The 13,838-nt window shown below is 39.8% G+C and overlaps 1 protein-coding gene across 4 annotated transcripts in view; it reads left to right on the plus strand.

Moving 5' to 3' along the window:
• Positions 1-13,838, plus strand: part of nrp2a (neuropilin 2a) — a 95,010-nt gene that overhangs the window by 17,897 nt on the left and 63,275 nt on the right. For all 4 annotated transcript variants that reach the window (XM_030155969.1, XM_030155987.1, XM_030155978.1 and 1 more), the window contains exon 3: positions 10,252-10,433. In XM_030155969.1, the coding sequence (XP_030011829.1) occupies positions 10,252-10,433 (182 nt within the window). The remainder of the gene's footprint in view (positions 1-10,251; positions 10,434-13,838) is intronic.

Below are 13,838 nucleotides of genomic sequence, written 5' to 3' on the forward strand. Positions count from 1 at the left end.
CTTTCCATCCAAGGGATAACTCTCATTTTAAAGCCTGATTAGAAGGATAGAGGATAGAGGAGAGGAATAGAGGATCACACTAACATTCATTTATGCATAACCTTTAACACTAATGTGTTTGCTTTTCTCTGTTCCTTTGGGGCGCAGAAATAGCAGGAGAAATAAGTGGAAAAAGCCAAAGTACAGCTCGATATTCCTTCTCTCTCCGTCTTGTGTTATGCTTTTTGCCCGGATTGATCCGAGCCCTGTAGCGCTGTTACGGGTAGCTTCCTTTTTTGCCTGTGTGATTAGGCACGGCAGCAGTATGAGTGGGGAGAGACTAGATTTTTGCATGTTTTCACGGTACTTGGCAAGGTTAGGGCTATGGGAGCCGGAGGGGTGCAGAGGTGGAGGGCTCACCATCTCGGTCAGGGCTGAAAATCTGCGTGACAGTAGGGATTACTGACATGGCAGCGGAGAAAACCGAGCTGTGTGTTACCTGAAAGATGCACAGTTGTGGCCTGGACTGCTGATCATGGAAATGCACACCAAGGAAAAAATACAGTAGATAACGTGGTCACAAAAGCTGTAAAAACATGTGTTCGAGGTGCTTAGAAACACATGCACGTACATATTTAAAGCTGCCAGTCTAAGAGCACTCATCAGCCATCGTACCCACCCCCGGCCACTTTGGAGTCTTATAAAACCAGAGAAAAGTGCTTGGTCAGCCCAGAGGGAAGGGTCTGAACTCCAGCTAATATCCCTAGCCAGCTGGTGATTTTCCCTCAGTGGGTTCAAACAGTTGGACGATGCAGCGTAGCCAAACTGCGGCTCTACTGCAGCAATCAAATCGGCAGCCTTATGCAGGCGCTCCATGTCTGAGGTGGCACTTTAATTCAGGATTTCATTTCAGGGGGAGTCCGGCCGCGTGCCAAATAGCTCTTACCTCCAGGCTGCCAGCCGATTGATGTGAACTAAATGTAATAAAGGCTAGATGAAATATCAGGCCCATATCTCTAATGCAATCTGCCATCACCAAGCCCCACGATGCTCTAGCAGGAGCTGAGGAGACGATTCACCCACCCTCTCTCCTCATTTCTGTTTCTCTCCGGCTCTCTTTCCCTCTTGCTTCATCTTCCGCCATCCCTTTTCTTGATCTGTCTCTTTTCTCCTTTTGTTCTCTCATTCTCCCTCTCCTCTAGCCTGAGGAAAATGTGTTTTATTTTTACACACCTGAATTAAACATTGGAGCAGGCAGAATTACATACAGACACACAGCAGCCATAAAACTGCAGTCATACAGCAAGATGCATTTCTTCCACCTTTGTGACTTTTATTTTCTCATTTTTATTTGGTTATTTGTTATTGGATGCAGCCTAAGGTGGAGAGATTTGATAATATAGCTTTATAACTTCACACACACATAAAGCTGCGAATCCCCTTGGTCACAGTAGGAGGCGTCACCAAAAACATAATGACATCTACTGTGTGTGCACAAGTGTGTGTGCGTGTGTACGTGATATCACCCTCTTACCAATACCCAAGAGAGGCAGCAAAGAGGTGTGGGATCAATGTGTGTATGTGGGATCAATGTGTGTATTCTGTTTGTAATGGGAAATCGATAGATGATCAGCAATGGCCAGAGGACAGGGTTAGGAGATGAAGAGGAGGAGGAGGAGGGTGATGGTTAAGGATGAAAGGACAGACAGATGACTTGCCAGAGGTCAAGACTAAAGGGAGATGTTCCGGTTCTGATCTGTCAATATCTGGTTCCTGGTCAGTGCTCAGGACAAGATCATGGTCATCAGCATTCAGCAGTCATGACTATTATCATCAGTAATGCACGAAGGGTTAATTTAGAAAGTGGAATTTTTTAGCATTTTGTGAGAAATAGCCTCACATTCAGTCAGATATACTCAAAGAATTAAAGAAAATCTATTAATTAACCCTCAGAACAGTACTATTGTCCTATTTTGAAGTTCTCCAGAGGTCAAACAACTACTAAGATCACTTACTGAAGAGTAAAAAGTACAATAATTTAAAGATCTCTCTTACATGTATACAAGCAGAAGTGTATACACTGACTGAATGATCTTGTGAGACATTTTGTTTAGGACTGATATGTAAATGAGCAGGGGGTTTAGTAATGTTATGGAAAGAGTTCTAACCATTGCAGTTACATCTATGAGAGTTTTGGCACTTTGTGCACAAGCCAATAAAGAGTCAATCAAAACATCTGATAGATTTCTATTATTAATACTAACAGTGATACTGAAATTTAAATACTGATGAAAAAACATTTGCACATTACATTTTAATGATGATTTTCTCTGAGAATCTGCAGTATGCACCATATACTTCTATTTAATTCAGGGAGCTTAAAAATGTTTATGGAGTGCAATGATATTCCATTCGTTTCCAAAAACCACATATGAGTTGTATTTTGACGTGAATGACAAGACTGTAATCCGTTCCAAAAACGTATTAAAACAAAAAAGGTTAATTTACATCATGTCAGACGGTAGAGAAAACTATGTACTCATAAGCTCCGTAAACTCTTTTTCCTTACTGCTGAGAGGTGATACGACACATACACAGTGAAGGTGCATTAAATAGCAACGAAGAAAATCAGAAATTTGCAACTTCGCACAGATAAACTTATAAACGTTAACTGTTATTAGCCATCATCTTATCATCTTACATGAAGTATGGAAGAAGGATATGGTAGGTCTTTGAAATCTTAATATTTTCACATGCATACAAAAAAAAATTGTAAGTGGTGAATTGCCGGCATATATAGTTGATTTGATTTATAATAATTGTACTTTCAGCCACATATATCAGCACAACCACCAGTATTTGCAAGTATCTACAAATAAAAGTTGATAAGTGTGGTGGACATGAAGTGCGACGTAACATGAGATTCTTTAAATATCAAAATATTATACCCAATCCTATCCTTCACTCTTTTTATTCCATGTTTAAGATGCTTTTTTTCCAGAAGCTAAGTGGACTTCTGGCTCGAAATCGCGTCAGGAAACAGATCTAAGTGTGTGGATGAACTGCAGCATGTTGCGAAAAAGCTCTATTGCAAATATTTGTTGATAGAGGTCGATTAAAATGCATCCAGCAGGGGTAGCAGGGGTCAGGGCTTCAGCTCAGACAGCAGTTATATAGTCTGATGTTTCAGATCGATGTTGCACTCGAAGGGTCTGGGGCTGAGCCCAGTCTGCCTGTGGTCAGCGGTTTGGTCATCTGTAAGTATGAATCTGTGATGGACAGCAGAAGAGGGAGATGAGGCATGAGGAGACCGAGAAGATGAGTGCTATTTGTTTTTGGGCTAGATTGAAGATGGCAGCGCCTATGGATCTGCAGGGAGTTCGCTCGCAGCATCTAGTTAATATTTCAGAGGCACTTATGGTTTATTAGAGTCCCCTTCAAGGGCGGGAGAGGTTGGTGCTAGTGTGTGTGTGTATGTAGATATGTTCTGTACATACGTGGGTGTGTGTCGACTGTACTTCCCCCCTACACACACTTTGCTTCTTAATTTCTGCCTCCGTACATCATGAAGAGGCAGAAGACAGAAGCGACAGACGGTTCTTCGTTGTTTACTGGATCGGGATCCTGTGGGTTTTCATGCTCCAAGAGAGGAAAACGGGAGAAAAAGAAAAAAACACAATGGAGCTGAGAGGAAAGTGATTTCAACTGGAGGCCTCAAGTGTCTGAGCACAGCCAAGTTTGGTTTGCTGATATTTGCTAACAGCTGTTGCTCTTTTATCAGCATAAACAAAAATAAATCAGACGACCGTGACTCACCCACAGCAAATTATGTGTTAATCTTTTGTGTAATTCTGAAGTTCCCAAAGAATGCTTCATGTATACTTAGGCATTTAGATGAAACTAAATAGAAACTATATCCCAGGATATTGGGATTCATTTGCCAATTTAACAACAGAAAAGGCATAAAACAAGACGATAAGGCAGGATTGGAGTGAAGGGAGGATGAAAGTTCAATAGAAGGAGGAGAGGGAAAAATGACCAAACCGAAATAATGACATGTGAAGTGTCAACGCCGTAAAAGCACAGAGAGAGCTCAGTGTACTGGAACACAGAATGCATGCAAATAAACAAAACACAAGCAAATTCACAGCATATCTTCAATAATTTGACAAAGCAAAATAGAAACCAGGACACACTTAGTGATGTTTGAAGTTATTAAACCCATCTACTCATTACTGATATCAGAAAATTAGCTAAAATGAAAGGTTTTTTTGGTTTATTTTGAAGCGAAGTAGTGAAGTAGTAGTTTATTTGGTCATTAATTACTTCAAACAAACACAAACAACATATCCATTGTTCCATATACAATGCAACTGAATGGGTTAAGGCTGAAGTTAAGACTCATTTTGCCTAAAACTATTTACAATTAACACAATGTTTCCATATGAAAACAAACAAATTTTCAGTGTAATCATTGCTAAACATACAACAGAGGAGAATACATATTTCATTTAATTCAGGTAAATCATGTCCTTATCTCAACTACCAGTATTGATCCTAGTCTTTTAAACAAGTATTTTCTTTAGTCAATTCTGAGCTCTATAGTTTGAATAATAGTTAATTTGTACATCTTTTTAAAAGTTTTAATCAATCTTCCAGGCCATTCCAAAGATTAACCCCTCTAACGGAAATACATCTACTTTTTTTATTTGTTCTTGCCTTAGCTTTTTTTTTTTTTTTTTTTTTTTTAAATACTCTTAACATAAAGATTGCATTATTTAAATACTATTGCAAGAATATGACTTTTGCCTGATATCATTTTGGGATGTTGTGTCACCCTCGTGGCATAGTCCTGTATTTCTTTGCGTGCGATGTCAAATTGATGAAGATGCTGCATTTCAAGCCTCCATGTAAAAGGCTGGTTTTCAGACCTACAATATAAATACACATACATAAAACATATAAATACTGACGTTATGTTTCTTCCCTTCTGCCTTCAGGGAACATCCTGAGTTTTGCAAAGGTGTGAAAGGCAATTAGTTGTTGTGGTGTTGGGTTGGAATGATATATGAGAGCAGAGGAAGAGAAGACATGTCTGGACTGGTGCAGAATTACTGGCCCTGAAGGGTTTTTAGTTTCCTTAACCCCACTCCCTCTGCTCCAACTATTCTCTATGGGGGGGAAATGGGATGGGGGGGTTGGACGCCGGTGGCCCATAATGGCTCCCTGAACACCGGCAGACCCAGACAGACAGAAAACTGGGACTGGCTGGTGTCAGACATAGGCGGGGTTTGGGCTCAAAACAACTCTTAATGGAATCTGTGGATCTGGATGGAGGGGCTTCACAGTTAGAATGGTATTCGATGCTAATGCGATGTGCGCAGGTTTGTGTGTGCGCATGTGCTAATAGTTTATGTGTGCCCGTGTCCTGGAATGCATTCAAGTGTGTGTTTGAGAGAGACAGACAGCGGGCTCTCACACGTCAGGCCCTCATGCATGTATTCATCAGAGCCTGGGGAGAGGCTGAGCGAACAGGTCAATAATCACATCTGAGGAACACTCACTCACTGACGCTAATCCACGACAGGAGAGAGCGAGACACAGAGGGAGAGAGAGAGAAAGAAGGATAGAGACCCACTCCAAAATCAATTAAAACCTAATTAGGCTCTCAGCTCTTTCGCAGGCCTTTTATCCTTGGTGTTGGCGATACAGCAGCGACTGTGTACGCACACGCCCGTGTTTGTCTTTATCTGTGTGCGTGTTCGCTGGCACATGTTGGAGTGTGTGTTTTCCCTAAGCATGTGTCAGTTACAGCCGTAAGCAGGCGTACTTAGGAATAGCCGTGGCTCTTACAGGCTCACCGTGGGAGCTCGATGCTAAAGCCTTTGCGATCGCCTCTGTAAAGCAGGATTACAACCAAGACATGTATAAGAGAATTGGACCACAGCTTCTTTACTACTTGCATAAGTGCACTTTTGTGGGAACTCATGCGCTTAAGTTAGTACGGTCACTGAATTGAACTCGGTTGCTATTGTACCACTGTATGAGCCAAAGTTTTCCAGCCACGTCTCACAGAATTACTTTCATATGTAACTAATAGGTTTTTATGCTTAGGTTTAGGTTCTGTCAGCACTTGGTTACAGCTGGGCAAAGAAAAAGCCTCCAGTGACATGTTATTTGTATGTGATTTTATGAGTTGGGATATGAACTCTACTCTCTGGTGGTAATGCCCTGGATTTTCAACCAACTCCTGCCAGAGAAGGTGAAAAAGTTCTCTGATGGCTGTGAAGTAACAAAAAAAGTGGATTTATTACAAATGATGATATGAAAGAAATGAAAGAGGTCAAATATTGTCAATCATATCCATCTAATGCAGTGTTTTTTCAACCGTGGGGTCACCTGGAATTCAAATGGAGTTTCCTGAAATATCAAGTAATTGATAAAAATAAACTTACTAATAAAAAATATGTGGTGAGTTGAGAGAGACAATCCCAATCCATAAAAGACAAACTGTGTGTCTGAAACTGAAGCACTGTGGTTCTGTTTATCTTCCAAATGTTCATTGTGGTCGGTTTCAGATGCTGCAGCTCTTTCATAATTCATAGTTTGAGTTGTTTTTTGTTCAGTATTAATTTACAGCCTTGTAAATCCAAGCTGGACTGACTGTACATATCCTGCCCAAGGAAAATAAAATTCTCACTTTGTGCAGTAATCTACACGTGGCTTTTCGGTCCATAATAATATATATTATATAGCCTAAATGTCATATAAAATTAACATTTATTTGTAACATAGTATAGCAAACTATTACATGATCAGAAACAAATTAATTTCAGCAAAAAATGTCTTGGGTCACCAGAAATTTGTGATGTTAAAATGGGGTCACAAGCCAAAAAAGGTTGGGAACCACTGATCTAATGCAAATGTTGACCTACAATCTCCACCTACATAACACAAGGGTGTAAAATATTGGGAAAAGTGGGACTTTTTCATTCAATCTGTGGACAGTAAACAGTATGTAAATGTCTGAATGTACCTGTGACCATTTCTCTGTTTATTTTGTACCTTATTCTAAAAAAATATAATAAATAAAGTATAAAAAAAGAGTTCAAATGTCGAGATCACATATATCTGTAATTTACAGAAATGAACTGGATTGGTCAAACCGCCCTTTAAAGGAGAATGACACCTATTTTTCAGTGTGCTCTCCCTTTTTAATGCCCTAAAGTCCTACTTGGGTACAACTAATAATTATTTTCAATATTGATTAATTCATTTGTGTTTTTTTTATTCGCCTGTAACATGCACAGGATGCAACAAATGTTAATTAGTAAAACCTTGAGTAAAATGCCCAGAATAAATACATATTGTCTCGGGGTAATAACAAGATATTTGTGCAACCAGACTTCCAAAACAGTCATTACAGTATCTCATCTGTCATCTCATACTGCAATATTTTTTTTGCTTGTTTAGTTTAATGAATAGATGTTCTCCCCTGCTACGTGTTTTAGAGTGACATTGTTATTTTGGTGACATTACAGGCTTATCACAGCATTTTCACACTTTAATCCTCACCTGTACGTGTGCCACTCTGACCCAGATTAATGCGGCTGGGATTATCCCTCCATCAGCAGCCTTAGCTTGAATGCTCTGTATGGGAATCAATACACTGCAGGAATGAGATAGCCAAAAAGAAGCTTACTGACTCTACTTAATCCAGGTTTTATTCCAAGCTGCCAGTACAAAAGCAGTCTCAGAGCTTAGATGCAGCGGAGGAACACAGACGAGTGCTGAATGGTACTTTTCACTTTGGAGTAGTTTCTGGTTTGAAACATTAGCGGGATGCTGTGTTGAAAAATGCCACAAAACCCCGAGATGAGTGTGAAGTTTTTTTTTCCGCATCAAAGAGCCCATCAGAGTAATTAGTGGGAGAACAGCGGCCCTGTCGTTTTTGACGGCTTCGTCATATCCGCTAATTGAGGCAGGGTGTGTTTGTGTTTGTATGTTGGGAGGGTGTCCTCAAAGTAGCTGTAAAGCTCCCGCGGCGATGCAGTTAGTTACGCAGCGAATCACAACACAGGGGGTGAAGACATACTTGTTAGTAAAGCCAGCACTGTGTGAGGGAACAAGGATGAATAATGTAGAGACTAAAATGACAAGGAAATTATTCACAGTTGTGCAAGTTAAAATACAACCACATGCATATTTAGAAAGAGATGCAGATACTGAAGAGTAGGGAGCTCATTTTTAGCATAAGAAAGAACATGGGCGAAGTAAATTTTAGTGTAAGTTGCTTAAAACAGTACTTAAAATGATGGCAAACAAAAATTATGGAGCTTTCCACACCTTCTGATATAGTTACAACCCAAAATTATTACCTCAAAACCTGGTGGTTTACCATCAGCCACAGGCATGAGCTGCTCCTATTTAATCATATCAACAAAGCTATGGCACTGTTTATCGAACGTTGAACACAGGAGGAGTATATTTTACAGTAAATAACACTTAACATTAATTTGAGCCATAAATAAGATGGATCAGGATGTTGCCAAGTAAATGTAAGAATTGAAACATTTTGCTTTTCTAGACAATGGTATTAAAACATTGATACTGTGATTGGAACGTACACTGTAACGTTCAGACGCTCCGTAGTGAACAAAGAAACTCTGTTGTCAGTAAAACACATGGAGTTTGATAAATCACAGTGGTGGTTGATACTTGTTTTTATAATCAATTAAAGACATTTTGCTGAAAAAGCCACCTCTTTCTTCACTTTTCTTTGTTTTGATATAATAACCTTAGAATTTACTCAGTGGAGAAAATCCAAATCTTACCAAGTGTATTTTTGTCATTTCTGGTGAAAATATGTCATCACACTTAAAATAAGACATAATCACCTAAAGAGTAACTTTTCACTGAGATATAAGAACTTATTTTTAGACAATAGATCCTGAAAATCTTATTTCAAGAAAACATACCAAGATAATTATCACTTGTTCCATTGGCAGATTTTTTTTGTTTAATTCAAGATTTTTTTTGCTTAATTCAATTACTTTGCATTCTCTTTACTTCGTAAACAAGAGGAGAATGCAGGAAATGTGTACACAGGAATGGAACAAGTGAAAATTATCTTGGTAAGATTTCTTGAAATAAGATTTTTAAGATCTATTGTCTAAAAATAAGTTCTGATATCTCAGTAAAAAGTCACTCTTAGTGTGATTATGTCTTATTTTAAGTGTGATGAGATATTTTGACTAGAAATGAGAAAAACACATTTGATAAGGTTTAGATTTTTTCCGGTGTAAGAGCAAAAATTCACACAAGTAAAAACACAGCAGGTTCATTACACATATAAATAAATCTCATCGTCAACACTCACAGTCGGTGTTTGTCATTCGTCTACAACTCTGCGCCGCTGCATGTGTCTAATAATGTTTGAGGAATGGAACACAGGCTAAATCTGGATCAGCCAGGTGGACTCCCTCCCTCTGTGTCTCACACACACATGCTGACCTGACAGATAAGAATTTGCTTTTATCGTTCAGGGTCAGCAAGTTAGTCAAAGGTCATAATGAGCTGAGAGTTCAAGCATGTTGGGTTAACAAATGAGGCGTCTTCGCATTTATTTGTCCTAATCCTTCACCCACGGCTTAAATCCTCACCTTTCCTCTCCCCCGAGCCCTGGTTCTTTACTTTTTTATGAGCTCCTCTATCTATTTTTACATCTTATTAATGAATCCATCAGCATCTATTTGCCGTCATCTTTACCTTCAACTTGCTGCGGCTCACTCTAGTATGTTCAGCTAAAAGGATAACACTTCCTCTGTTTTCTTTTTGAGATTCTGTGATTTGGGCTTTGTTCACCTGCCATACAATATCACAGGAGTTTGTTGTCCCAAACATAACTGGGTCAGATTCATAAGCGTTAGATTTATTGAACGCAGCAGAGGGGAAACAGCAGGTAAAGCAGAGATGCCTTGAGTAAGAGCCAAGTCTGTGGCAGATACATTTATTTGTGTTGTGTTTCTAAATGCTTTGCCTGGACACTGTGTATCGTGTCCGGAGGCTCAGCTCTGATGGTAAATAGATCCACACCTGTCTGGTTTTTATTAGCTTGTTGCATAACCTCATAACTATCTATGTTTATCTCCCTTCTGCTGCTCTCCTTTTATCTCAATACCACTTTAATCCCTTATTCTTATATTACACCTAATGTAAACCAAAGATCTTTTCCTTGACGATGCTTAGGAGAATGTTCTTTTTGCGTCGCAGGTATGACTTCATCGAAATCCGCGACGGGACTTCAGATAACGCAGATGTTCTGGGCCGACACTGCAGCAACATCGCCCCGGCACCAATCATCTCATCTGGACCCTCCCTTCAGATCAGATTTGTCTCAGATTATGCCCATCAAGGAGCGGGCTTCTCTCTGCGCTACGAGATCTTCAAAACAGGTGAGAATCCAACCTGGGAAATCCATTAGTCATAGTTTTTAGTCCCTTTGAACTCGGACTAGCTGTGCAGTTTCATCATACTGTATGTACGCTGTGCTGAGTATTTACTTAATTGCATTGTGGATATTAATACACTTGGTAGTAGGGATGTCACAAAACCAAAAATTCAGGAATCGATACCGATACCACTAAAATCACTTGATTCTTGATACCAAAGTCGATACCACGTTAAAATAAAAGAATCATCAGAACCCATAAATTTAAACAAGAAATACTTTGAGCATTTGCATATGAATTAATACTGCTATTGTCTCTAACTTTCTCATCTGTCTGCGCTGTCAATCACAGTTTCCTGCTTTGAATGCACAGATGTGATTGGCTGAGTGGTATCATGTGTGATGGCTCTACATACATGCAATTGGTCTGTGCGTTTCCTCATCTACTCTACTGTAAGCTGTGCTGGTTAAAATGTAAGTGCTCCACCACGGTCCATATGGGACGGCTTCCAGGTCCAGACCAGGAGCTGGACCACAGTCCCCTTGTTAGTGGCCGCAGGTATAGTCCAAATGGGCCAGGCTGTAAAAACTGCAACGGGCCGTCAGACCAGTGTCAATGTGGAGCCCTGAGGGTATAGCATGTCAAATGTTAATGCTGAATAACGGGTGTCTGTCTCGAAGGTGCTTTGCTAGGTTCGTGGTTACACCCCCCACACACACACACACACCCCCTTTGTTTGAATTCCGCGTTTACACAGTAGCTTATGCGTCTCATTAACCATGTGGTGGTCGTCTACCTGAAATACTCTGACCTGGGGCACCATTAAGAGGAGGTAAACATGACAAATTCATGGGGCCCAGCATTTTGGGGGGGGGGGCATAGAGCAGTGGAGGGGGTCCAGTGGATACTGGTTAGACGTACTGAAGATTTCGTGTAAGATCCGATATATAATAGAGGCATAGAAGTCGGGAGTCAGATGTTGGAAGCATGTTTCACGCTAGCGTAAGTGATGTTATTTATGGAACCCCCCCCCCCCCCCCCCCCCCCCCCAACCAATAGATTGAGAAGATACTAAATTTATGAAGGGTCCACAACGTTTATCCTTTCATGGGGCCCACAATTGGTAGCGGCGCCCCTGACTTCCACTTCAACTTTTGGTCCTTTTTTGTCCATTAGACGAGGCGGAGCATTAGCTGCAGCTGTTCCCATTCTTTCAGTAGTTCCTGTACCTGTTGCATGTGTACTTTCGGCACGTACTGCCCCCATCAATTCCAGAAAATTAGTAGCCTACTGATGGTATTGATTCATACACAGGCATCGGTTTTTCCGTTTCTTAAAAAATTAGTATTGATGGTTCTTTTTTCATCATAGTATCAATGGTATCGTGAGTATCAGTTCTCATGACATCCGTACTTGGTAGAGTAAAGTCCTGCAGAAATGAGGTAAAACCAAGGAACCCTTCAGTCACACGGTGTTTAGTTTTATCTTGTATTTGTTCTGTTTTTTTTTGTCAAACGCCTGAAATAAGGTTTATGGTTAACTCAAGCTTGAAGCCCATTTTTTTCTATGTCTGGAAATACACTCATAAATACTCCACTTGAGAATTATGATGCTTTTACAAGTCTTAAAAAAGGAATTTGCTGCCAAGTTTCTAAATGAATCTACAGAGGTCACATCAGCTCACTAGTCATGTCATGTCGCTCTTGCACAGCTAGAACAGATCACACTATAATGAAAAGTTTTTGTAGAAGAGGAAAAGTTATGAAATCAAATTCTGAATTTGGAGGTTAATTTTGATAACTGTGGTGTATTTATAGCCAAACACTGGCATTTTGATTTTTACTTATGCATTAGTGCTACAAAACTTTACTCAGTCTGCTTATATTTCCATTTGTATTATCAAATTAAAGTGACGAATGACTGAATTTTCTCGTTGAACTTCATCATATGTATCATTACTGTATTACTGCAAAATAAATTCTGAAAATATATTCTACCAATAAAACACCTGAAGAAGACCACAGCATGTTTAAAAATACAGAAAAAAAAACTAATCAGGGAACTTTGACCTGAATATTTTAACAGAAATGGAACCGCAGAACAATATGAGCACAAAATGACTGTTAAATCCATGCGTTGTGAGTATGTTTATACAGGATTTGATCACCTTTGAAACATTTTTCCTGTATTTCAACTTCTGAACACAGTGATAAATCAAGAGACCTGTCAATTATGATGCTTTATTTCAGCAAGAGACATTGGCATAAAAAGTATTAGCCTCTAGTTGAGCGTCACCTAATCCCTGTAGGACTTTAATACAGTTTTCCGTTCAGTTCATGAGGTGATTTGTGATAGAAATCTGCTGAATAAATTTTTAACTGACTTTACTTATATTCTCTCCTTATCAGTGAAGTCAGAAAACAATTAAAGAAGACTCACCTTTTTGGTCGCTTATTTTTAATAACCATATAAAAATAACATAGGAATTTAATTAGAGAACAGATACTGGCATTAATCTTTAACATTCTGATATTTTTCTGCTTTGATTTATATTAATCTTAACGGATCTTCAGATTGGAATCCAAAGGGTAGCAGCTGATTAAAATGTGATTCATGTTGCTGATTTCTAAGATATGACTGTGTAAATCTGCTGGCTATTCAGCCACTCACAACATGTTTTATCACTGATAGGCTGGGTTTGCTGCTCAGTGAACTTGAATTATTTGCATCTAGATTCCAGAGAACTTCAAGGGAAACATTAGTTTGAAATAGCTCTCAGTGCTCCCTTAGACTATGCTATAAATTAATACTTAACTTAATGATTTTTCTCAGAGTTTGTGCCATATCTTTGGCTCTTGTTAATGGTCTGAAACTGGTGATCATTCACCCCAGTGCTCTCACAACAATTTACATCAGCAGAGGCAGCCTGGCATGTAAACAAAAGTTAAAAAGGAAGGTGGAAATCTGCTGCTTTTTAGCTCTTTTAAGCTTGCCCGAAAACATGTGAGGAATGCTCTCTTAATTGGAGCAGGATTCACTTCCTCTGGGGAGACCGAGGGCTACGCGTGGGGGTTTGGTGAGATGATGGAGCGAGCTCAAAGGCAACTTGGATATGGACTTAAGGTTAAAGGTTTATGGGTAGAGGCAGAGGCGAGGAGATTGATGGGGATGAGTGTGCGCCGAAATGGAATTTTCCCGAGGTCGTGGAAGTGCACGTGGTGAAGTGCAATCTGCAGGTGAGGTCGTAGCAGGGAGTATATTTGTTTTGGTGGCGGAGTATGTCGGTGTGTGTGTGCACAGTGGAAGTGGAGGTGAAATGGTCAGGTGGCCCCGAGGCTCCTCAAAAATTTATGTTTATGTGAGTTACCAAGTGAGTGTCTTCACAAGTGTGCATTCTGATATTTTGGG

This window comes from Sphaeramia orbicularis, chromosome 2 (genome assembly GCF_902148855.1).
Source record: "Sphaeramia orbicularis chromosome 2, fSphaOr1.1, whole genome shotgun sequence".
Lineage (NCBI taxonomy): Eukaryota > Metazoa > Chordata > Actinopteri > Kurtiformes > Apogonidae > Sphaeramia > Sphaeramia orbicularis.